This window comes from Colobus angolensis, unplaced genomic scaffold (genome assembly GCF_000951035.1).
Source record: "Colobus angolensis palliatus isolate OR3802 unplaced genomic scaffold, Cang.pa_1.0 Scaffold206, whole genome shotgun sequence".
NCBI classification, from domain to species: Eukaryota; Metazoa; Chordata; class Mammalia; order Primates; family Cercopithecidae; genus Colobus; species Colobus angolensis.
The window spans coordinates 3,468,885-3,496,225 of NW_012115222.1; the positions used below are offsets into that span (position 1 = coordinate 3,468,885).

At 34.9% G+C, this 27,341-nt stretch overlaps 1 protein-coding gene across 1 annotated transcript in view; it reads left to right on the plus strand.

Annotated features, from left to right (window-relative positions):
• ADAMTS19 (ADAM metallopeptidase with thrombospondin type 1 motif, 19) overlaps window positions 1–27,341 on the plus strand; it is a 285,046-nt gene that overhangs the window by 132,658 nt on the left and 125,047 nt on the right. Inside the window, exon 9 of the mRNA XM_011942132.1 lies at window positions 8,167–8,272. Coding sequence (XP_011797522.1) covers window positions 8,167–8,272 — 106 coding nt within the window. The remainder of the gene's footprint in view (window positions 1–8,166; window positions 8,273–27,341) is intronic.

A 27,341-nucleotide genomic window follows, 5' to 3' on the forward strand; every position in this document is an offset into this window, starting at 1 on the left:
AGCTCTCGCTGGTCGGGCTGCAGCAGCTGACCAGCACCGATTGTCCGGCACTCCCTAGTGAGATGACCCCAGTACCTCAGTTGAAAATGCAGAAATCACCGGTCTTCTGTGTCACTCGCACCGGGAGTTGGAGACTGGAGCTGTTCCTATTTGGCCATCTTGCTCCGCCCTCTCTTTTTTACTTCTATTGCAATGATTAAGTTGTTCTTATTTTCTTTTCCCCCTATTATTTTGTCAGTTATTAATTATAGTTCTTTATTTCAGTAGTTACTCATTTGAAAAAATACATATTTTTATATTAATGTAGTCTAAAATTAGTTATCATTTCTATCCTGAGTCTGAACAATAGTAGAGTTTAAATTTCTTCATGTTTTATCTAATTTTGTGATATTGAATTCACTGTATTACTTCCTTCATTGCATAAATCTCACACAACTCAAATATTAGACATTATTATTAGACATTATTATTACTATCACTGTTATTTTATTGAGAATGTTTATGAAGATTTTCATGCCAGTTTTCTTGTATTCACCCCTTGTTTCTATGTTCAGCTTCCTTTTTTCTGTAGCACTTTTTTTTTTACTAGTTCCTTCACCAAGGGTCTTTTCCAGATTAATGCTTATTGTAATAGATAATATTTAAATTTTCATTTATACTTTTGTGTAGTAGTTACATATATTGTCCAAATGTATAATGAATATATATACACAAGTACATTACAATTGTGTACATTATACATTTGTGTATTTACTTGAACAAATTTTATCACATATCAGCGAAAGTTTTTATTCTCAAAAAGCTGTTTATTACACCAATAATTGTATATGAAGTATCATGATGAAGTAGTTTCTTTCTCTAACTTACAAAAAGATATATTTGGATTGTGGTGGCCCAGTAAATGTGAACGTCAAACTCTCTCTATGTTAAAAAAGTATTTATTTCATCATCATTTTCCTCTGGTTTTTGTATCTGTGGTCTCTCTCTTCACAGGGAGCCATTGCTTTACTTGGTTTGTAATTATGATTTGTGAGCTCATATTCAGTGGAACATGTTTCGCCTCTGAGAGTTTCATGCTTGCTGAGGTGATAAAGTGTCTCATCATAGTCATATTTCGTTTGTTATCACAGGACTGGCAAAGATCTCCACATAATAGGATCAACTTTTACGTTACATATATGGCTTAGTATTTCTTAAGCTTCATACTGATGTTCATGTGTTCATGGTAGCCTTGGGTTTTGATTTCTAGCGTACTCAGATTCTTTTTAAGCCAAGTTTTCTTGATACTTTCCTGCACTGACAGATTCTTAAAGTTATTTTCAAATATGCTGGATGGTAGTTAACAACAGCATTTTCAGGCTTTTTGATTTATGCATGAATCTCCATTCCCTACTCACCACCACCTGTACTCAGACGTTTTGAAACCACACATTTAGTTAACGAGTTATGTATCTTATCTGATGCTCAGGCAGTGGCAGCATCATGATTTTCTCTCTCCAGATTTGAAGTTTTTTAAACTTTAATTTTGCACCTGGGAATTGTTTCTTCTTCAACCTCAGCTATACATTCAAAAAAAATGTATATTGCCTATAATTTGTCATTTCTATGTGCTTTTAGCAAAAGGGGATTCAGTCTACCATGATGCTAGAATGCATAAACAACATTTTAATATCCATACAATATTCTATCTTATTTGATCAGAGATTTATTATAGCTTTTATTATACTCCTTTCTCTTTCTAGATCAGCTTTTTCTTAGTATTCATAAAAACCGCACTGTTAAGAGTGGTGTAAATTACTTTAATGTTTAAGAAAATCTGGAAGCCTTTTTAAAAAGTCTGTTTTAAAATAGAAATTGTCTCCACTGATACCAAACTTATAATTTCCATAAGAGTACTTTTACATTCTTAGATCACCTTCTTGTCTTTAAATGAAACAGGCAGATTATTAGCCAGCTAGTGAGACAACTTATTATTTAAAAATATGTTCAAAGCCCAATTTGAATTTAATCATGTAAATAGGTTTTATATTATCTGGATACAATTCTTATATCATTTCAAATTTTTTTCTTATTAGTTGATAAAATGAATTTTGATTCTTCACAATTACATTTTTATTGGATTGCATTGGATCACATTATATGTTAGTCTTTGTTTCAGACAATTTCACCTGAGCAGTTCCTTTAACACACTCTTTACTGAGGAAATCCTAAATACAGTGTTGATGCAGAAATGTGCTACATGGCTGGTGCACTTCAAAACCCTAAGCCACCACCTCTATGAGAGACATTAACTTTCATAAGTATCTGCTTGCCCTTTTCCCTGTTTAGTCCTTTGCTCAGGAACTCCCTTCAACTCCCATTGCCTTTCCCTGGCTAACCCCTGTCCAATTCAATGATATCACCAAGTTGTTGCCTCTCTCAAAGCCTTTCCTGCTTAGATTTTTCTCTACCTTATTTCCCTTTTATATTCTCCCATAATATCTTATGTACATCTTTATGTGTTAATGAGCAGATTTTAAAACGAGCATTTTAAAATCACACTTTTTTTTTTTTTCCCCTGAGGTGGAGTCTTGCTCTGTTGCCCAGGCTGAAGTGCAGTGGTGCAATCTTGGCTCACTACAACCTCTGCATCCCAGGTTCAGGCAATTCTCCTGCCTCAGCCTCCCAAGTAGCTGGAACTACAGGCATGCACCACCACGCCTGGTTAATTTTTGTATTTTTAGTAGAGGCGGGGTTTCACCGTGTTAGCCAGGGTGGTCTCGAATTCCTGACCTCAGGTGATCCACCTGCCTCGGTCTCCCAAAGTGCTAGAATTACAGGCATAAACCACCACACCCAGCCAAAGTCACACTCTTAAACTCATACTCAGCATCTTTGCATCTTCACTGCTTGTCATGTATTACGATTTTTCTTTCGTTAAACACTTCAAATAATAGTAAGACTTATAGTAAGACTCACAAAGTACAGTCATAGGATCAGTAATTAACTGGAGCTTCGCCAGGAGTTTGTACCAAGAGTGCCTGGATTTTGAACTCAGGTAGCTTAGCTAGGGCTTAAAAACAGCACTTGTGGAGTCCAAAAACTTGCTTTTGTTAGAATGCATCCATCTGATCACATACAAACTCTGATTTCTCCATTAGCTCCGTTATTGGAAAATGCATCTGGGATGGTTTTAGGAGTCTGTGATCATCCTATGAGGTGTGTCATAATAACATCTGGCATGTGTTTTGTTTTCTGATGAGAGCTTCAATTGACTTCTTGTACATGACTTGACTCATTTTAAGTTGAGAAATGAGAAGGTTGTTTTCGTGTGCTTTTTATTTCCAGAATTTTTTATATTAAAAAAGTAGTTTGAGCTGGGCGCAGTGGTTCACGTCTGTAACCCCAGCACGTTGGGAGGCTGAGGTGGATGGATCACTTGAGGTCAGGAGTTTGAAACCAGCCTGGTCAATATGGTGAAACCCCGTCTCTACTTAAAATACAAATTAGCTGGGTATGGTGGCAGGTGCCTGTAATCCCAGCTACTTAGGAAGCTGAGGTAGGAGACTCACTGGAACCTGGGAGGTGGAGGTTGCAGTGAGCCAAGATCACACCATTGCACTCCAGCCTGGGCTACAGAGTGGGACTCTGTTTCACAAAAGGGCCTGTATTGCATCTATCTTTAAATAACGTATGTGTTAATTCCTTTCCCCTTTAACCTCATCTCTTATTATAATAACAAGCATGTGGTTTCTTGAACTGAAAAGCTAAGCTTTTAAACAGAATAATGCAAGTCATTTAAATTAGTCATGGTTACAGTCATTCTCCATAACTTTCAAATCAAAGAAAAATTCCTTAGGGTTCCAAATCTAAGAACAATGAAATTTAAATTCATCAGAGTCTCAGTTGAAGATTCTGACTTTACACTTGAGTAAAATAAGAATAGGAAAAGATGGTCATTTTAAGGGTTCTTTTGGGTCATTTTTGGTCTTACAGACCACACCCTAGTCTACAAGAAGTTCTACTAATTACCACTCACATTTTGTAGACATGATTATCATGTTTATTATACTTTAATTTTCTCATGATAAAACTGTATCTTTTTGTTCATATGAATATGTGATGGTATGATATTTTGAATACATAGTTGTAATCATGCCTCTATGTATGTGCTCATCGTTTTTCAATATTTTATATTTTATATACATTTATATTTTATTGCATAAACATGTTATTACATTATAAACTATTGTCTTTATCATCATATTGTTTTACATGACCACATTGCAGTCATTGATTTCCTATAACCGGGTGTTTATGGGTTTCTATAATCCAGAATTCCAAGAGAGGCCACTGTTCCCTCTTTCTCTTCCCCTGTATCATAGGGCTGGAACAAGAAACAAACAAAAGTTGTATACTTGTCATATTCCTCCTGTTCCCCACTGGTGCTTCTAAACCCAAATCTCTCTGATCTTGAAGTTTTTGAGCCTTAGCATGTTAAAGCTGTGATTGATCTTGATTCTCACCCACATTTCTTATGGATGTTGGCCACCTACCATTGTCCCAAGTTCTTTCTGATCATGTGCAATTTCATGTTGATTATTATTAGTCCACCCAACACTAACACTATTTAATAATTATTTGAACTCAATCTAGATGACTTCTACCTGCACCCTTCTTTACTCTTGTGACAATACTTAGTCATGTCATCTCAGAATCTCAGAACTTTCTCTCTGAAATCTTTTTTTTTTTTTTTTTTCTGTTTTGAGATGGAGTCTTGCTCTGTCGCCCAGGCTGGAGTGCAGTGGCGTGATCTTGGCTCACTGCAAGCTCTGCCTCCTGGGTTCATGCCATTCTCCTGCCTCACCCTCCCGAGTAGCTGGGACTACAGGCACCCTACACCAAGCCCGGCTAATTTTTTGTATTTTTAGTAGAGGTAGGGTTTCACCGTGTTAGCCAGGATGGTCTCGATCTCCTGACTCCTGACCTCTTGATCCGCCCGCCTCGGCCTCCCAAAGTGCTGGGATTACAGGAGTGAGCCACCGTGCCCAACCTCTGAAATCTTAAATCCCTAAGTCTCACTCCCTGATAAAATACTTTCTTTGTAAAATGTCTGCTATTTTTCATCATTGATGATTCCATCCTCTTTACTACTGTGTTCTTTTCTCAAATTATCAGGCTCCCTCTAACCTTACTTTTTTACTCCTCCCCCACAGATCCCTGTAAGTGTTATGCCTTCTTTCACTTTCAACTTCACTGACAGCTTTTATACCTTTGGTCTTCCTCCACATATGATCTACAAAACTCAACCTAAATTGAATCTAAATGCACTCATCTTTGTTTCAGCCACTAGGTTGAATATTCCTCAACTGAGTACTATGTTAGTGTTACTCCAAACTTATGCACTCCGTCCTCAGCTGAAGCAACATGTTTTCTGACTCATTACATTAAGCACTCCCGTAGTACTTATTCAGCTCTTCCATATTTCCCTAAGTGGCTATTCCAATCTTTGGATCCTTTTACAAATATTACTAATAAACTTCCATTCACCTTTGACCTATATATCAAATCATGTTGCCTCCTTCTTCACTCAGACATGCAGTGATATCAGAAAGTTATTTCCTTAAGTTAGTAAGGTATTCTATGAATACCTTCAGCAAACATCATATACAACTGTGAAACTGTAAATATTCCTATTAAACTCAGAAGGAAAAATAAGGAAATCAGTATTGCCCATATATTTCAATGGTACGTTCGAAATCCTAGCCAATGCAAATTAGAAGAAATAAGAATTGGAAACAAGTGGCAGTACTATTTTTATGTGGGGAAAGTATGATATTAGAATGGATAGTGGAGAAGACATGTAAAACTCATTAAAGTGAATTGTATATGTCCTAGTCTATGTGACAAACAAGTATATGACATGATAACCCATGTTAGCTGAGTTTTAAATCTGAACAGGGTGGTGGGACTGTTTTAGCTGTGGTGAAAAATGTGGCAAAATATATGGGAATCTTAAGAGAAAATTTGTACTAATCAATGGTAGCAGCATGCTAATTATAGTGAACTTGATTTAGTATTTTGGGGGGACATTTAATCTCAAAGTATTATTTTATTTTCAAATGCTATAACTTTTAATACTCTATTTAAAGGAGATATTTTCTTTTATCCTCCTTCCTTCTTTCTTCCTGTCTTCTTCCATTTGATTATAATACAAAATTAATTATCTCAAAATCTTCGTTTTCCACTCTTTGTTGTATTAATATGATTTAGCTCTCTTAAAATTCATGTTGTTATGTTTAAATCAAATTTTAAAAAGTTTTTATTTCATCTGTTGTTTAATAGAACTATAATTTAAAAATATGATTTCCCTGCTTCTCCCCTCCTCTTCTCCTTTCCCCAGTCCCTCTCTGTGTATCCTTACCTTCATCTTTCTGTCCTACTTTTTCTTGATTTAACTTTGAAGTAATTTCAGTTACCTTAATAAGCCAAATGAAGTAACTGGGCTTATCATCTGTCTGTTCATCCATCCATCCACCTAACCACCCATTCATTAAGAAGTCATTTCATCTATTTGTAGATGATAACTTTCTATAAAATCTATTTTAATCTGTAAAGATATAAAAAAATACTACATCCATATGTGTATTTCATCTTTTTGCTGTTTCTTCATGTAGTTATATTTCTTAAAATAATATGTTTATTCTACCTGTTGCTTAAAGATTACATCTCTACTTTCCTGATAGGACTGTGGATACCAGGCCTTGACATTCTGCACGAAGGTTTAATTGAGTTGTTTAGAACTTCAGATATAGTTTCAGCTAATCTCCATTTTCAGCCCTCCTGCATTGCTTCTCCCTAGACCATGTGTGCCTCAGTCTTGAGACTTTCTGGAGTTCCACCAATTCAGAAGTTCTCTTCTCATCAGAAATCTTCCTCTTGACATTTAGGCTGTAGCTTTCACTAAATCTGTTCATATTCTTCCCTGATTTTTCTAACTTTCCCAAACATGGGCAAGGTGATTCTTTTAACATTTTATTAAAATAATTTATTTAAATTATCTCTTACCATTATATTTTGTTTCTGGAGACAGAGAAAAGTCACAAGCAGTCAGTTGACCATCTTTAATTAGGGCAAGCTCTGCATTAAATTTTGTTTCAGAAACAAAATAAATATCCAGCAGATGGATTCAAAGGTGAAATTAAATCCCCATTCCATCATGTTTAGTAATTATGTGATCTTTGGTAAATCAGAACTTCTTAGGCCTAAATATCTTCATCTATAAAAGGAGTTTAAAATTTATTTCATAAGGATATGGGAAATACAGAACATATAATGTATCAAAATAATTGATTTTATAATAACTTTTGTTATTTGAAAATAACATTATAACTTATACTTGGTAACAATTCATTTTCTGAAATGATTATTCAACTATATGTCTTAATTAGTAAAACAGAGCATAAATATTTGACTAAAGAATATTAAGGAGTTTAAATATTTCCCTTTTTATTGATAATTTAAACCAAAAGATCAAATATCTTGCTAAAATTTTATCTTAATTAATATTTCAGTATCATAAACTATGCAACATACCATTTTGCCAAGAAATTTTCAAATAAAATATTTCTGGTATTTCAAATGTGACAGATAGCTCTATGCCATATTAAAATAGTATTTCATAAATATAATTTCACAATTGTATCAATTCAAAATATAAATGTAAGTTCAAGACTGCCTTATATGTAGTTTATTTTGCATTAATACTTTTTCGAAACTATGTTCTTCACAATAATTGAATATATTTAAATTAATCATTGCTGTTTCATTACATTTTCTAAGTTGTAACTATTCATTTGTCTTACATGATGAAATTGGTATTTATAACATATATTCTTATATTATTCCTTTGGGATTTGATAATTGGTAAAATAATTTTATCTAAAATATGAAAATGAAAATGATATTAACAGTTTTTTGCCTGGCTTATACATATACACTTGCCCCTAAAATTTCATTTATTAGGGCTAGATTTCACAGATTAATACTGACAGTTTAGTCATGACGACTGTCATTTTCATTCCTGCAGCAAATAACTAGTAAAAAATTTGCATATTCTCAGCTAATAACTACTAAAACATTTGCATATTCATTCAGACATATAATAATTAATGTTTGTTTTTTTAGGTATAGCTTACTTGAGTGGAATGTGTAGTGAAAAGAGAAAATGTATTATTGCTGAAGACAATGGCTTGAATCTTGCTTTTACAATTGCTCATGAAATGGGTCACAAGTAAGTAAAAATCATGGCTATGTTAAATATGTTAGCATATAACTTTGTAATTTGAGTTACTGAATTACCTGGGTATCTTTTGATTTTTTTCTCTGGGCTTCAAGTTTTTGAAAAACTAGGGAGAAAAAAAGGGGCGAAGACCGACTACATTTAAAGAATGTCTTTTGCGTGTTGCAACTATTCCTGCTTCTTTGAATAAAATCTTATTACATTATTAAAATCCTTATCAAGACAGTCATTACATAGTGCATGATTGATTTCACTACAGATTTTTAAATGATACAAATATTTCCATAATCATGAGACTACAAAGCTATAAACTTTTCAAACATTCACTCGGTACAAATGAAAGTAATTCAAGCCTCTGGTACTACCTGTATTTGTTATTACCAGGCACAAGTAAAGGAATTAACTCGCATGATTTAGATGTAATGTACTTGAAAGACAATGAAATTAGACATATAATTAACATGTATTGAATATTAACTATGTCTCAGGAACAGTTATAAACATTTTCAATAGATTAGTTCATTTAATACAAAACCCAAAGAAGTAGTTGTTGTTCTAATTTTCATTTCACTGAAATTAATAGCAATAATTAGTAATGGCAACACTTACATAGTACTTACTATTAATATTTGCCAGACACGTTTTTAAGTGCTTTGTATATATTCACAAAAATTTTGTGATGTATTAGTATACCCATTTTATAGGAAAAATACTGAAATATAGAGAGTTTACCCTCCTGAAATTATTAAAATGGTAAATGTTGAAGCGAGGGGTTTGAACTCAAGCCATTCAACTCAGGTCAGACTGTTCCATAACATTAACAAACTGTTCCATTAAGTTATCTATTATCTTCTGGCCTAGATTCCTCATCAGTGAATTGGGATAATACCTTTGTTTTGGGATTAGTTTAGGATTCAAATTACATAAAGCTATGATCATATTTTTAGGAAGTTTATTAAAGTAGAAATGGCGGCCTGGCATGGTGGCTCATGCCTGTAATCTCAGCACTTTGGGAGGCTGAGGGAGGTGGATCACGAGATCAAGAGATCAAGACCATCCTGGCCAACATGAAACCCCATCTCTACTAAAAATACAAAACTTAGTTGGGCGTGGTGGTACGCACCTGTAGTCCCAGCTACTAGGGAAGCTGAGGCAGGAGAATCGCTTGAACCCAGGAGGTAGAGGTTGCAGTGAGCCAAGATTATGCCACTGCAGTCCAGCCTGGTGACAGAGCAAGACTCTATCTCAAAAAAAAAAAAAAAAAAAAAGAAATGGCACAGGTTGGGGAATCAGACTTAATTTTGAATGCAGGCTTCCCTAATTGCTGGCAGTATCAGCAGTATAAATGCAAGTATTTTAATTGGACTCAGATTTAGTGAGGCCCTATTAGGGAGGTGATCTTTATGGAGGGAGGGCTCTTTAGTTAAAGACATATTTAGTTTGGCCTTCAGTGTTTAATTCAATTAGTTGCCAACATTAAAAAAGTATAAATTTGACATAAAGGTAAGATTTGCAGACCTGGTAACACTCAACCCTATCCCATATGGCAACCATTCCTAGGAGCTGGGTAGCATCTGTACCCTTTAAATTAGACCCATCTTTCTCAGTTCATCAGAGGCCGCAACACCCTAGTATGGTACACCCAGCCCACTTCATTTTCATTATATTCCTGGAGTCTATAGGCAGTTGAGGAAAGTTTAGTTGGCAGTGGAATTTGATTGGTAAAAGAAAGATTAGAAGAAACAATTTACATCAGACATGACAGTAGTTGATTTAAAAAGTTATTCAAGTAAACACAAGTGATCAGATCCTAATTACACAGCTCATTGAATTATCAAAAATTAAATGTACAAATGTATCCATAACCCAGCCTAAGAAACAGAAAAATACCAATACCAATTGATTTTTAATTTTTTTAATTGATCAAAATTTACTCCATACAAACGTTTTGAAATGTGTACACATTGTAGAATGGCAAAATTGAGCAAATTAATATAAGCATTACCTCACATACATAGCAGTTTTTGTGTTGAGAACTTAAAATCTACTGTCCTAATAATTTTCAAGTGATTGATTTTTGATGTCACCATTTTTAAATGTATAGATATACAGTTGCCCTTCGGTATTTGCCAGGGGACTGGTTCCTGGATCTCTGCATATCCCCAAATCCATGCATATCCAAGTCCAGCAATTGGTTCTGTGGAACCCACTTATTTGAGAAGTTTGTCCTCTATATATGCAAGTTTAGCAACCTGCAAACACTGCAATTTTGATCCTTGTTTAGTGTTTAAAAAATTGCCTCTAAGTGACCTACACAGTTCAAACCCATGTTGTTCAAGGGTCAAGTGTCCTTTCAGATTCTCCCATATAGGCTTCCAGTCTTCAGTCAACTGACCAAGAATATGAGGAGTTAATTTGTTAATTTAAAAAAAAAGAGCCAGGCGTGGTGGCTCACGCCTGTAATCCCAGTACTTTGAGAGGCCAAGGCAGGCGGATCACGAGGTCAGGAGATCGAGACCATCGTGTGAATGGTGAAACCCCGTCTCTACTAAAAATACAAAAAATTAGTCAGGCATGGTGGCGAGCGCCTGTTGTCCCAGCTACTCGGGAGGCTGTGGCAGGAGAATGGCGTGAACCCAGGAGGCAGAGCTTGCAGTGAGCCAAATTCGCACCACTGCACTCCAGCCTGGGTGACAGAGCGAGACTCCATCTCAAAAATAAAATAAAATAAAAAATAAAAATAAAAAAAGATAAACATTCTTTAACATCCTCGTCCTTTAGGGAAAGTATGCAGTGCACTAACTTTGTTTAATATTTCATTCTAGGAATGGTAGGCTATAGATTCTTAATTCCAGAACAATTTTGACAATTGAAAGGTATTTTCAGTTTAGTCATAAAACCTATGAAAAATCATAGGCATCATTTGAAGGAAAAATGCTGAGAATAATGTCTAGAGGCAAGAAAAACTTAATAATAATTTTATAAAGATACGTGTAATCATAAATAGAATTCTCATAAAATAGAGATTTATGAATAATTATGATTTTTGCTCTTGAGCTATGCAGTAACACCTTGATATAAAAACAGTGTATATTTTTGTAAACAGATTTTAAATAATTTTGTCAAGTACCCTGAATAGTTTACTTTTAAGAAGTATATTTTTAAACCAGTATGTTTAAAACCAGATATGCAAAATTAATTTCTTCAATCTTCATTGTATTCTAAAATGTAGGAGAAACACTAAGGGAATCAAATGCAATACAAGTTAATTTATTAACATCTAAACTGTTGACCATGGAGCTACAACTATTTTAACCAAAAACTAAATGAGGTAATTTAAGGAAAAGCCACTTCAGCTTTATGTAGTAGAAATGTTGGGTTTATGACCAGGAGCTAAGATTGGAATAGTTCAAATGGTATGAAAATATTATTTTATTTGACTTTTATAGAGCTGTACCCAAAAGCAATAGAGATGTGCCAAAGGTATGTGTAATACTTGATGGACTAGGACCAGGATGTGATATATGTTAAACTACTCCTTTACTGAAAATTCTCCATAGCAGTAAGCAATATTTGTCTCAAAAGTAAGCAATATTTGTCTCAAAAGTAGTGGCTGGTGTTTTCATGATGCTAGACAGTGAGAGGCAACAGCAGTCAGAATGTCATGTTTATAAAAAACAAGTAGGAAGAAATTTATCTGTATGAATTACATCATCATCATCCATTATAAGATATAAGGCACAATGTAAAAAGAAATAAAGAAAGAAGAATACAAGAAAAAATGTCCAGATGCTCATAGTCTCTCCAGTGGGTAAAGTCTTCATGGATGTTAAATAATGATATCTACAGATTCTATGTGCATGCCGTTGTGCCTGCACACACACACACACACACACACATACACGCAGAGCCCTTTTATTTAGAGGTATGATTAAGAGTTAGCTACTTAAGTGAAACTCTTTAATCCTATATTTTTCTTTTTCTTTTTGGATTTTCTTCTTTCCTTTTTTGTGTTAAATTAGATACGTGAAGACTATCTTCTAGAAACTAATAATGAACTATGATATCATGTAATTCTGCAACTCACAATCTTAGAATGACAGAATGATTCCATGTAAACTTTTCAAGAATACCTTTATAATCACATATAAAATGTTTCCAAACAGATTTTAAATGAATGTATTTATGTTTGTTGACTTGAATTTGATTTCTAGAAATTCTCAGAACAAGTTCACATAAAGCTAGAAAAATCAATACAGTCCACTAAGTATTTTAAAAAATGACTCTTGGGGATGAAAATTTGCGTAAATAAAGAGAACCAACAATTTTTCTCTTACTAGTGCAAAGGAATCTAAAACAAAGTCAGCAAAAATGTATTGACTTTTTCCTTTGGCAAATTATCAACTTAAAGATATATACAATTATATAGAAAAGTGTAAATTAAGATCTACAGTAAGAGAGAAGAAATAAATTATTTAAGCCAACATTTTAAAAATTGTTTCAGAACAATTTTGCTTCCTAAACAATAACAGTAGGAGTTATTATTGTTTTTGAGATGGAGTCTCCCTCTGTAGCCCAGGCTGGAGTGTAGTGGTTTGCGATCTCTGCTCACTGCAACCTCCACCTTCTGGGTTCAAGCAATTCTCCTGCCTCAGTCTCCTGAATAGCTGGGATTACAGGCGTGCACCACCACACTTGGCTAATTTATTTTTGTTTTTAGTAGAGACCAGGTTTCAGTATGTTGGTCAGGTTGATCTCGAACTCCTGACCTCGTTATCTGCCCACCTCGGCCTTCCAAAGTGCTGGGATTACAGGCATGAGCCACCGTGCCCGGCCAGGAGTTATTATTTTTCTGGTAACTAAAATTTTTGACAAGAAATATTTTTACTGGTAGTGCTGAATTAACACATATTCATCAAATATAATTGGGATCTTCATAATTTAATGTGATGAAGTCTAAAACTTTATTTTGTGAATGAAAATACTTAGAAATTTTTCATGAAATTGATGTTTTATTGAATTCATATATATATGCACATACTTATTATATCCACTATATTTTATATGATCTTTGTGAACAACAGTTTGTTAAAGAAAGGGATTTTACTTTCATTTTAGGCCAAAACTTACTAATATATTAATTGTTATTAGATTGCTGTGCTTTGAGGGAAGAGTCCCTAAGACTAATCTGCGTTGATTTGCTAGCATCACTCAGAAAACTCAGCAAAGTGGTTTTGCTCATGGTTACAGTTTATTACCATGGAAGGATATAGATTAAAATCATCAAGGGAAAAAGTCACATAGGCCAGAGTCCAGGAGACACCAGGCTCAAGCTTCCAGTTATTCTGTCCCAGTGGAGCTGTGCAGACAGTGCTTAATTCTCCCAACAACAATGTGTGAAATCATGCACAAAGTATTGGCAACCCAAGAAGCTATACTGAGCCTTGATATCCAGGGATTTTACTGGAGTTTGATCATGTAGGCTTGGTTGACTTCCTATAAGGCAAACCTTCAAGTCTCCATTCCCGCCTGAGGTTAACCTGGCCCTAGTCCCCGCCATAAATCACATTGTTAGCAAAACTCCTGGTGGTAGAAGGCCTCCAGCTAAACAAAGATATTCCTGTCAAAGATACTTTGGAGGGATATCCCAAGGACTTAGAGGTTACTTCCAAGGAGTCAGACAAGGAGTGAATAGTTCTTTGGAATATGCCGATTTTAGACCACTCAGACTTGTGAACTCTACTACACAATTACACAATATTTTTAAACTTGCAAAATCCCATATTTTATGTTGAGTTGCCAAAGAGTTTCTAATAAAAACAACAGTGTCTTCTTTTATTAGCAGGTATTTTGCTAAATGCTGTGTATTCAGATCTAATTCAACTGCATAAAAAATCTTGAGCTAAGTATTGTTATGATTGTCATTTTACAGATGAGAAAACTAAAACTAATAGAGATTCATTTTTCAGGAGTTTATTCAATATTAATGTCATTCTGTTTTCATTAAGTATATTGTAAAGATTTTCCTAGTTCTAATAATTGGTTTAATCTTGATTTTTAATGTTTATAACTTGTAGATTTTTTAACCACCAAATTCCATACTTTTATAATTTCTTCTGTAGGTTTTTGCAATTACAAGTACTTTCTCATTCTAAAATTAGGGGAACACATTTTTGTATTGTTGTCTTATATTCTGTGTGTGTGTGTGTGTGTGTGTGTGTGTGTCTTTGTCTTTCTCTCACTGTTTAACACTTTAAACCATCTAGAATTTACTTTAGTATGCATAGTAAATTTCTCTCCATTAAATATGTATTTTGCATTAACTGCTCAATAAATGATCTTACTACTCAAGTGTGGTCTGTGATGAGATAGCGATCTATGCCAGAATATAGGACATTGCTTCCTTCATTGAAAGAGTCTTGACGTGAAAAAAAGCTGAAGTAAACTGTGTGCTTAATGATGTAGCTGATTTACATTCTAGCACCAGCTACTTATCTGGATACAACTCAGTAGTAAAAAGAGTTCATCAAATGGCAGCGAGTGCACAGGTCACACTCTGAGTAGCCCTCCCACATAACAGATGTGACAATCGCTGTTCAGTCTAAGTCAGTGTTGCGCTAGGAAGTTGCATTTGAGTTGCTAGAAAGCCATCATTTTTATTTTTGGCCTGAAAGGTGGTCTACACTTGTATATCTTTGTCCTCTTTTTTTTTTTTTCTTTTGAGATGGAGTCTTGCTCTGTCGCCCAGGCTGGAGTGCAGTGGCCGGATCTCAGCTCACTGCAACCTCCGCCTCCCGGGTTCACGCCATTCTCCTGCCTCAGCCTCCAGAGTAGCTGGGACCACAGGCGCCCACCACCTCGCCCAGCTAATTGTTTGTATTTTTAGTAGAGACGGGGTTTCACCGTGTTAGCCAGGATGGTCTCGATCTCCTGACCTCGTGATCCGCCTGTCTCGGCCTCCCAAAGTGCTGGGATTACAGGCTTGAGCCACCGCGCCCGGCCATATCTTTGTCCTTTTTATTTGTGAAGTATGTAGACATAATCCTATGATGCCATTCACTGCAAATAATAAAAGTTGTTCTTTTGTACAAATATTTAGTGGTTAGAGTATTTTGTTATATAAATAAAGATACCATATTTTTATACACACACACGAAACATAGGCTTTTTTTCTTAAAGTTTACAAGTAATTCCATTTTCTTTTTGGATTCCAACCAAAAGTAAACTAACCCTTGCATTACTGTGTATGGTTTTAGGAAAATTTAGCCCCAAGTCTAAGATATTATACAATATCTAAATTATCTGGGAAATAATCATTTTAAATATACCTATTAATAGCATAATCCCATGACCATTTTCTGACCTTGCTAAATCTGGAGATTTATTGAAGTCCAGATTTATTGAAGAATTTTGCACTGGCTCAGCACATTGAGGCCAAAGACTTCTGCTCCCACCTAAAGATGGAAGGCAATAACATTACTTTAGAGATGATGATTGCCAAAGCTCACACAGCTAATAAGTGCCTGAATCTATGATCAAAGCCAAGTCTGTCCAAATCCAAAGCCCATGTCACCAATTACAGTGCTCTGCCAGAAACATGGAAGAGTTCTTCTAGCTAACTTTACTCAACTTACTTCTGGGCTGGCCCAGGATTATCTGTCCCCACCTTATCTCTTTAGCCATACTTCATTTCACGCCCCCTTTCATTCTCAGCACTAGAGTTCCTACAGTGTTTCCAAAGTACCATGTTCCAGTGAGAGCACATGGAAATAGGGAGGGGAACAGCTTATACTGGGGCCTGGTGGGGAGGAGGTGGGGAGGGAGAGCATCAGGAAAAATAGCTAATGCATGCTGGGCTTAATACTTAGGTGATAGGTGCAGCAAACCACAATGGCACACATTTACCTATGTAACAAACCTGTGCATCATGTACATATACCCCAGAACTTGAAAAGTACCATGTTCCTTCACACTGCAGCACCTAAATACATGTTGTTCCTCTACTTGGAGTATACTTACTTTTTAGGCTTAGTTTAATTATCTCCTCCTGCTCAAAGTTCATATACCCCCTCAATAGTCATGTTCTAAAGAAAGCATTCTCAAGCATTCTCTGTGGGTCAGTTTCTCTATTAATCATTTTAGTGGCACCACCTCCTTCATAAATGCACGTTTGTTCATCTGTTAGATATATACTTCATTAGGCTGTAAGCTTCTAGAGGTGAGGAACCATATCTGTTTTTGCTTATAATGGGATTCTTCATGCATTTGACAGTGCTTGGTATATATTAGGCTCTTGATATATATCAAATAAGTAAATGACTGGATATAGTAGTTATCTTAGTAAAATATTATTATGCATAGATTATCAGTGAAACTTGATTCAAAACAGGTGCTGCATGTATATTCAAAGTGTTTAGAATGTTTTTTGATATTGGATGAGACTTTCAATAAAGTATCAGGTAAATTTTTACAAAAGAATATTCTATATTTTGAAATGTACCCATATCCACATAAGTGAGACTTTATTCTGGTACACACATGCAGAAATGACTACCACAGCCCCAAAAGTGTTGCCACTGAAGTCTTCCTATGACAGTTAATGAAGCTTCATCCTTCTAGTGGGACAACCAAAAGCCAAAGAATTATCTTTGGGTGTTCTCTGTTTCTCATAGTCCACATTCAATTCATCAGCTGTTGACTCTACCTTCAAAATTCATCCAGAATCTGATTACTTCTCACTAATTGTCCTGCTAGTTCTTTGGACTAAGCTACCAACACCTCTCATCTGGATTATTACAGTAGCCTCTTAAATAATCTTTCTTTTTTAGCCTTTGCAGCCTATAGCCTGTTTTCAAATTAGAGTCAGGGAGATTCATTTAAAACAAAGCAAATCGCCTGGCTTCTTTACTCAGGACCTTCCAAGAGCTTCCTGGTTCACCCTGTAAAATCCCCAGCCCACACCACGGCCCACCAAATTCTACATGTTCTAGCCTCCTTCCCTATAGCCTGTCATTCCCTTCTTACCAACTGCGCTCCAGATTCATTGCCTTTTTGTTGAAACTCAAACATAGAAGACAAACACTCACTTTGGGAACTTTGTCTTTCCTTTGATTTCTACCTGGGAAGTTCTCCAGAGCAGCCCCATGGCTGTCTCCCTTTCTTCTTAGTTCTCCACTCATGTATCAGGGTTCAGTGAGGCCTTTCTGATAACATTTCTTAAAATTGTAAGCACAACCACTGCCTGGGCTTATTCCCCTTTGCCTTCCTTAATTTTATTCATAAAACTTTTCAAAATGTAACTCTCTACCCTATGTCTCTTTCTTCTGTTTGTAGATAATGAGATCTTGTCTACTTAGTTCACTGTCATATTCCCAGCATGTTAGCACATTTATAACTTATGCTTGTAATAGATAATTCAAGAAAATAACCAATGTAGCCCTAATAGAGTTTTATATTTTTACAAGTTGAAAGAGACTGCATCAAACATATACCACTTGCCCACTGATTGAGAACTTTATGTGATAATTCGACTGTCTACTTCATAGAGGTGTTGAGTTGGGTAAAATTATATGAGTTAGGGGAAATTACTTATATTTCATTATAAAAATATCAAGCATGTTTTGATATGGCCAAAAATGCATATGTATTTTTTGTTTTTGTTTTGATTTTTGAACCAGAGGAAAAGGTCTACTGTATATTATTAAACTTTAGCATGGAGACATGGTTTTTCCACTAAGTGGGCAATTCAGGAGTTTCTTTGGAATTAAAAGGCTAATGGGGCAATAAATATGCAAAGTTACCTCGTTGAAGGCAATAAATATTTGGGCCACCTGCTAAAATTTTAAGGATTGCCAGAGTACCAAGAATACAGATGTCTTGTGACTAATAAGCCTTTGGAATCAATAACATTTACATACATACTTACTTCTCTGGAAATTGTGCCTGCATAGAATAGAGGGGAGGGCCAGGTTATAAACCTGCTTCTTCAGACATCTGTATTTCTGTCATTGGCACCATTATTGCCACAAGGCCTTTAGTTGAGACATCTGAGCCATCTTTAACTCTTTCTCCCCTTAGTTACTTCCATAATCAGTGGCCAAATTCTATTCATTCTTCATCTGAGAAAGCTATCTCAACCATCTATTCTTTCTTCTGTTATTCCTCCTGGCTTGGACTCTTGCAGTATCCACTTAACTGGTGTCCTCTCCTTTGCTACCTCATCTTTCTAATGTATTCACACATTACTAAGATTCAGCTTCCTGAAATGTGGTCCTAACCTTCATATCAGAAACGTTATTGCCTTTCACAACCTAATGAATGAATTTGAAATTCCTTAGCCTTAGATTCATGACTTCTATAGAGTGGCCCTAGTCTATTTTTGTAACTTTACAATCTACTTCTCTATTTTATGAATACAAATGAACCATACTTTTCAAACATCATGCCTTTATTCATTATTTTTATTATCCCAACTTCCAGCACTAATGATTTATACCTATCCCAATTGTACTTACCTATTAATGGCCACAACAAATGCTATCACTTTTGTGAAAGTAAATTTGAAAGCCTGGTCAGAAATATGTTTCCACTTTATTTATTTATTTTGAGATGGAGTCTCACTCTGTTGCCCAGGCTAGAGTGCAGTGGCACTGTGTCAGCTCACTGCAACGTCCGTCTTTTGGGGTTCAAGCCATTCTCCTGCCTCAGCCTCCTGAGTAGCTGGGATTACAGGCGCTCACCACCCCACCCAGCTAATTTTGTATTTTTAGTAGAGACAGGGTTTCACCATGTTGGCCAGGCTGGTCTCATACTCCTGACCTCAAGTGATCCACCCACCTTGGCTTCCCAAAGTGTTGGGATTACAGGCGTGAGCCACCGCACCTGGCCTGTTTCCACTTTTAAGTCTCTTACACTGATTATTTTAAGTATCATTTGTCACTTAAAATTATTTCTGAGATACACTGATTTATACTGATATTTACCTATGTATAAGTTCCCAACTGAATAGCAATTTGTGAAAATATGATTCATATCTCATACATTTTTTTCACAGCACAAGGTTGAATATATTATACATCATAAGAACTCCAACATATGTTGTACAAGTGAATAAACATTTGTTGTATGAATGCTCATCTGTTGGTCATCTTGAGGTCCAGGACATAAGACAGTTGAATCCCAGAGTGGAAGAATCAGTTTGAGTCAAGGAATGCTCAAGTAATGTCTTGACTAAGTAATATTATTTAATGAGAAAATATGATTTTATTGCTATGCAAATATAATGGCAATATATTTTTCCCTTTTGGTACATGATATTTTGAATTCCTATTTAAAATAAACTATTGTATGAAAACACAGTAGTTCAATTATATTTCAGTTACGATGAGTTTACCTTAAAGTCTAACCAGACTTTGGTGTGTATTAGGCTCTTGATATATATCAAATAAGTAAATGATTGAATATAGTAGTTATCTTAGTAAAATATTATTATGTATAGATTGTCAGTGAAACTTGATTCAAAACAGATGCTATGTGCATATTCAAAGTGTTTAGAATGTTTTTTTTTTTTTGAGACGGAGTCTTGCTCTGTCGCCCGAGCTGGAGTGCAGTGGCCGGATCTCAGCTCACTGCAAGCTCCGCCTCCCAGGTTTACGCCATTCTCCTGCCTCAGCCTCCGGAGTAGCTGGGACTACAGGCACCCGCCATCTTGCCCGGCTAGTTTTTTGTATTTTTAGTAGAGACGGGGTTTCACCGTGTTAGCCAGGATGGTCTTGATCTCCTGACGTCGTGATCCGCCCATCTCGGCCTCCCAAAGTGCTGGGATTACAGGCTTGAGCCACCGCGCCCGGCTTAGAATGTTTTTTGATATTGCATGAGACTTGCATGGACACACCTGTCCAACTAGTTCATCCAAATCCTAAAGTTATGAATGCAGAAGGGCCAAATCTAGCAACTGTAGTATTAGGAGTATTTAATTGAAATTCTGTTAATTCACAACAGGTATGGAAACATACCTGCCAACATATGAAAACAACCTGTATCTGTCAACAGATGAATGTATAAAGATGAATGTATACAGAAAATGTGTGTGTGTGTGTGTATGCATATATGTACACACACATATATATATTTCTATTATATAAACATAATTCTATATATAATGGAATATTTATTTTATATGTATTATTATATATGTATATTTACACACAACATAATATACATTATATAATTGGAATTTTGTGTGTATATATATTATATAGATAGATAATATATATAGATAATTATATATATATATGTAAAATGGAACATTACTAAGTCTTTAAAAAGAAGGAAATTCTACTATTTGCAACAGCGTAGATGAAGCTTGAGGGCATTTTGCTAAGTGAAATAAGCCAGACACAGAAAAACAAATACTGCATGATCTTACTCATATGTAGAATCTGACAAAAACAAAGTCAAACTCATAGTAACAGAAGAATGGTGGTTACCAGGAGCTGTGGGATGAGGGGAAAGGGGAGATATTTGTCAAAGGTTACAATCCTTCAACCACAAGATGAATAAGTACTGGAGACCTAGTGTACAGCATGATGACTATAGTTAAAGAAGTTAGCATATGCCCCAGGAGGCATACGCAGATTTGGTTACCCTCTCTCAGCTTCCAAGAATAGTCCTTTTCAGAAGTGAATAATATTTGGCACTCATTTGCATTGATGTGCAGTAATATATCTGCTCTAAGAAGAGAGGATATGCTCTAAGAGGAAATTATATACACTAAGAACTAAATAAAGAGCAGGTATAATGGCTCACAGTGGAGGTGTGCTGTAATCCAAGCACTTTGGGAGGCCAAGGTGGGTGGATCACTTGAGTTCAGGAGTTCGAGACCATTCTGGCCAGCATGCCAGCTTGAGGCCTGAGAACTGCTCAAACCTGGGAGGCAGAGAGGTTGCAGTGAGTTGAGATCACACCACTGCACTCCAGCCTGGTCAATACAGCAAGACTCTGTCTCAGAAAAAAAAAAAAAAAAAAAAGAAATAAACAAAGAAAGAAAGAAAGAAAAAAGAAAAATAAAAGAACGAAATAAGAAATGCCTATAAAGTACATCATCTCCTAAGACTTTTAGAATGGGAAATAGATGAAATAATAATAAATTGTTATGACAGGCACAAACCAAATATGCTCTTCTAGAAATCCGTTGCTCCTTAAAATGTTGAAAATTAATTTTTTGTAGTTATTGTTGACCAACTAAAATTAGTAATGGCTATCTAAAGATACTGCCCCCATTGTACTCTTTAGAATTTTCTATAGCAGATGTCACAGGTATCTTCCCCTGACACAAATGCCTTGGTAAATGTTAAAAACTACCTATGTGGATAGTTAAGAGGGAAAGTGTATTATTAGACATACAGCCTTGGGCTTGAGTTGTTGTTCTGCCACCTACTTAACGAATGAGCTTTGGATAAATCAGTCGTCTGTATTCATTTCCTTTATTCCTAGACATTGGATAGTTTTTAATTTCAAGGTTCATTGTTAGGATTTGTGATACTATAATGTCAGGGCACAATGATTGGCACATAATACAGAGTGATTGAATGATAACAATAATTAGTAGTATTATTTTTATGAATTCCCTAATGTGAAAAGGAGATCTTCAGCTTTCACTGGCCTTTCATTTTTCTGTTCTTTCTTGGAGTGCTTTCATACCTTTTAGAGGTTTATAACTAGATTGACAGGAAGTTTACTTATCATGAAGACTCTTGTAGACCACTAACATGGCTTTTGTATTTGATATTTAGACAATGATACCACGTAGAATAATAAGCAGTTTTTCCAAGTTAATTATCATAATGAGACTTCAGCCAGTATAGATATGGCAGCCCTCCCACACCAGATTCTCTCCAAATGTAGGTTTGGATGTTGGAGTGAGTTAGTGGAAGAGGGAAAAAAATCACCCAGCTAATGAATGACCTTGAAAGAGTTGGCTTTCTGTTTGCAATTCTCTGATGTTTCTTGGCAAATGCATATCCTAGAGTAAAGCAAGCAACCTTCCTGGAGTAGATCATCTGTTAACTTTTTCATGTCGCAGTTTCTCTGTGTTGGCAAGAAGCCACGGTAGTTTCACATCTCTAATTATAGTGTATTTGGTGTTTCTATGATCCTATATCAGTTGATAAATCAGTAGACATTTAACAGGACATTCAACTAAATAATTAAAGGAAGTAAAAAGAAAATATGACTATTTCTGTTCTGTGAACACGTACATTCTAGGTAGTGGTAATTTATATATATCATTTAAAATTAACCAGAAATACAAGACAATTCTGATATGTCTTACACACCATATATGTGAAGGGCATAGAAGTTAAAGATAATGATAAATATGGGCTATAATTTATTAACAAATCCTTTTTTAAAGGCAGAAAGTCTATGTAAATGCAGATTAGAATGGAAGGTATTCTAATGGAAAGGAACTATACAAAAGGTTAGGCTGGAATTAACTATGAAAATCAGATTGATATCAGTTTACAGATGTTTTGAATAATGAGATAAATAATGGATTTCATCCTGTAGATCATTGCTTTCTAGAATTTTGAGTAAATAAGAATCATCTAGAAAATGTGTCAAAATGCTATTTCTTAGGCCTTACCTCTAAATATTCTATTTTAATTCGTTGGGGGCAGGCCCATGAATCTGCATTTTAACTACCCTAATGTCCTCATGCCCTGTGATTCTGATGCAAGTGGTTCATTATTCACATTTTTAGAATCTCTGCTTGCCAGGGCTAATGAAAAGCTTTTGCATAGGAAACTAGCTTTTTTATATTAATACACTCATAAGAAACTAGTACCATTAAAGCATGGTTTAAGAAGCAAAGAGTTAAAGAGCAGGAGGACAGTCAGGCAGACATTACAATAATCCAGAAGTAAAAAGAATCAGCACCAATTTTGGTTGATAGCAATAGAATTGAAAAGGGGCAGATAAGCGGTAGAGGTTTAAGGAATATAGGGCAAACAGGATCCAGGCATCCATTTGCTACACAAGAGCAAGGGATAGTGTTCCAATCCTAGTAGATAATACACTCTTTGAGTGTAGGGACTGAGTCTTATTTATCTTTGTGACTCCAGCTCAGCACAGTAGTGGGTTCTCAACAAGTGTATGTGCATTGTTAGATAAACCTGTAATATAATGCACAACAAAGTCAAAAGGAATCTCTTTTTGTACCTCTACTTTTCTTCTTTTAACCTCTTATTTTTTACCTTGCTTTTATATAGCCTTTTGACTTGCCAATAAAAGCAGGTTTCATTGTTTGTGCAAATTGAAATGACCTAAAATATTAAAAGAAATATGATACAAAAATATATTGTATATCTTAATGTCTAAATTTTTTCTCCGTGAACACACAATAGTGAAATTATATTGAATTAGATATACCCACTGAATTCTAAGAAATATGAAATTAAATGTCATTTTGTATAAATATAATCTACTTCCAGTAAGACATTGTAATAGTTTGTTTCTTTCTTTTATTAATGTTTCCACATAATATATGGCTTTAGTGGGAAATACTATGTCATAAAAATGCTTAATGTATTCAGCACAAAAAGCCTACTCTTTTAAAATATTACTGTTTACAAATCAGATCCTTTCCAATTATCCAAAAAAAGTGAGTGAATTTATAAGGCTTCTCCTCTCTAATTCTTTAAACATCAAAAGGGACCATCTTCAAAATCCAAATGCTTCTCCAGCTTTCCGCAGGATATCACAAAACTTCCTGGCAAAGACTTTTAAACAAGTTGAGAAGTTTTATATGATAAAAATATTTTTTCAGTTGACTTGACAACCATGTACAATGTTAGTGAAGAGTTTATTTGCCCAAGGCTCTTTGTCAAAATGAATTTAAACTGAGATTATTAAAATGTAGTTCAATTGCAGTGTGAGTAGAGGTGTTGCTAATGTCTTACTTAGAGAATGTTTTCCATGCAATGCATGTGACTTGGTTACAAGGCTCTACATGTAGAGGTGCATTTCTGCTAAAAGAACAGAGGCATTTAAAATTGTTCAGAAAACAATAAATCATCTCCAAAAGTGGAGAGTTTTGTTCCGGAAAGAAAGGCACTATTGTGTGGTAGTTCAGAGGTTCATCTGTGTGAGCATCAGACTGCCCGGGTTTGAGTCACAGCTTCACCATTAACCTCAACACCCTCCTCATTTGTAAAATAGAAGTCATGATAATAGAAACATTATGGGAATATTGTGAGGAATAAGTGATATCGTCATTGTCAGTGGTTAATAGAGTAGCTGGCACAGATTAAGGTGCACAATTAATTGTTTTATTTCAAACCTATAGAGTCAAGACTAAGCAGTGTTTCCTGATAATTCCAGTTGTGTGGTTAAAAAAGCCTGTGCCAATTTAATGATAATTTTTTTCTGTTATTAGTTAAATGGCTTTAGGAAAATTTAACTACTGGTAAACAATGCTTGAATCACCAGACCTCCCCATGGCTGAAGCTAATTTCTTACATCAGAATCAGGACCAGGATCCCAAAAGGAAAATTATTATCTGGATAAGAGGTTGTAATCGTCCATATTTGGAAAATCCTATTACACAATATTGGAAAAATGTCCAAATTGCCAAATCTTGGAAGCAATCCCTCTCCTTCCCTCATAGGAACACATTATTTAGGAAGGTTTATTATTTCTGAGAAAGACTAGTTACCTTTCAAAAATAATAGCATTTGTGTATGGTTTGAAAGATTATGCCACCACAAATGGAAGAGTCAAGCACATTCCACAATGGCAAGTAGCTGTTAATTAACAGGTTACCCAGTGATGTGTGCTGTAGCCAGAATCCATGGCAGAGAGGAGACAGGACACCGATGGGCTGCATTTGAACCACACAGTTAGAATTAAATTAAGCCAGTTTTACTGATTTGTAATATTGTGCCATATTTATAATTTCTTATTTTAACTTAATATCTAAGTAAATTTTTTTGATAGTTATTTTCTTGGTTTTTCTGAAGTGCACACTTTCACCAAAGAAAGCAAATACAGCAGAGTGAATTTAATGTAATTAACAATAAATCTGTTTATGTATCTTTTGACAAATTAGAATGATATAATTAAATTTCTCTGATTTATTTCCCCAGTATAAAGGACCATTATGGATTCTGCCTGTATTCCAGGCATTGTTCAGGTACTACATATCATGCTTATGCAGTCATCACAACAAATCAGTCAAGAAAGTATATTTAGCAAATAAGGCAACTGAGGCATGTTTATTTATTGTTTTTTAACTTGCCTTTGGTGAAATAAGGGGAAGATACAGAGATTAAGTTACTTTCTAATTTCAACATCTTTTTACTCTGCCTTCTAATATTTTAATTGAACTGGTTCATGCCTATTCGATATACCCTCTTATTTTTCCTCTTTATCTTCTAAGTATGAAAACATTTATCTTCCTATTTTCTCTGTTATTTATTCTATTAACATGTGTTGCTACAGACTCTATTTGAAGAAATTTATTAGAATAGGAAAGAAAAATATGACTCACTGGTGAATTTTTCTAATACCAAAAGTGAAAAGTAATATTCAATAACGTATTTTAGTTTTATTTATACCATCATTTTTATAGTTAAAGTTAGCATGGTGATATAATTACTCTTAATTCATTAATGAAATGGATGGAATTTATTTATTCCTTTCATATTTTCTTCCTTCAAAAACATATTTAATTGTAACAATTTTGATTCAAACTTATAATTCATCATAAAAATATAGTTTGGTAGTTTTTTAAAATTTTATTTTGATTTGAGGAAACATAGGTACTCTAATTGTAATTTCCCTTAGCAATTTCTGTAACAGTTCTTCTAATTTCATGTTTTAAAACACAATATAGATATTCTTGTGAATTTTTCATTATGAAAACAATTTTATTTATTATCTAGACCATAACAGAAGAAGAAAAGGGAACAGTGGACTATCCTGCTATTATCTCAGGCTATGCATGTACACAAATGGACTCTTCTCTGCTTCTTCAGTACTAACTGTCATCCACAAAAATTATTTTACTGGCCTCATTATGAGAATTCACAAGAGACTATATAATTTTTTTTCTACATGATCATTGAACCCATGATTCAACGTTGGTTACAGAGTCTCAAGAATTTGGAGAATGAACCAAAAGTAAAAATTTATAATGCAATATAGAAAATGCTGTAACAATGTTGTTCACAGAATCCTGTGTTGTTCCCAGAAGAGATAGTACAAATGGGTGAGGTAGGGGATAGTGAAAGAAAACCTGATAAAAGTAAACTGCATTAATGTTGATGATTAAGTAGAATTTGAGTTTGTCCAGGCAAAGAAGCTGAAGGAGAGGCACTGTAGACAGCATATGGGGTTGGAGGATGGAATTTATAGATGCCCAATGTGAAATGGTTAATCACATGACTTCTAGAGCTCAGTTCAAACATTATTACTTTCCAATTTCTCATTGTATAATCTTGGACAAGTTACTTCTCATCTGCAAAATGCATATTATAATCATTTCTACCACATTTTGTTGCTTAACACAAGTTTATAAATCCCTTATATGATTTATGATACCTAGAAAATGCTAAGTAACAATGAACTGCAAGAAAATAAGAAACAATATAATGTTTGGGAAATTACAAGTCATTTGGTATTGCTGAAGAAAAAATCCAATAATAATGTAGAAGAATATGAAGGGGCTATGTATCATGTTAAAGAGCTGGAAATTGCCATATGGATAATGAGAAAACGTAGGAATGGCATAGGCAGATTGTGTTTTAAAGAGATCTCACTGGGGCAGGGTAGGAGAAGGGGAAGGGAGAATTTTGGTAAAGATTAGAGGGACAGAACCCAGGTACAATACCATAACAACTCCAGACTTTGTATATACTATAATAAGGATACAATACAATAATTTAAATAGTAACTATAGGATAGAAGGGAGATAACAGTTGAGTGAAATACTTAGAAGGTAGAGTTGGCAAGGCTTGCCTCTAACAATAAATAAAATAGAGCCTATGCGATAATTCAGGAA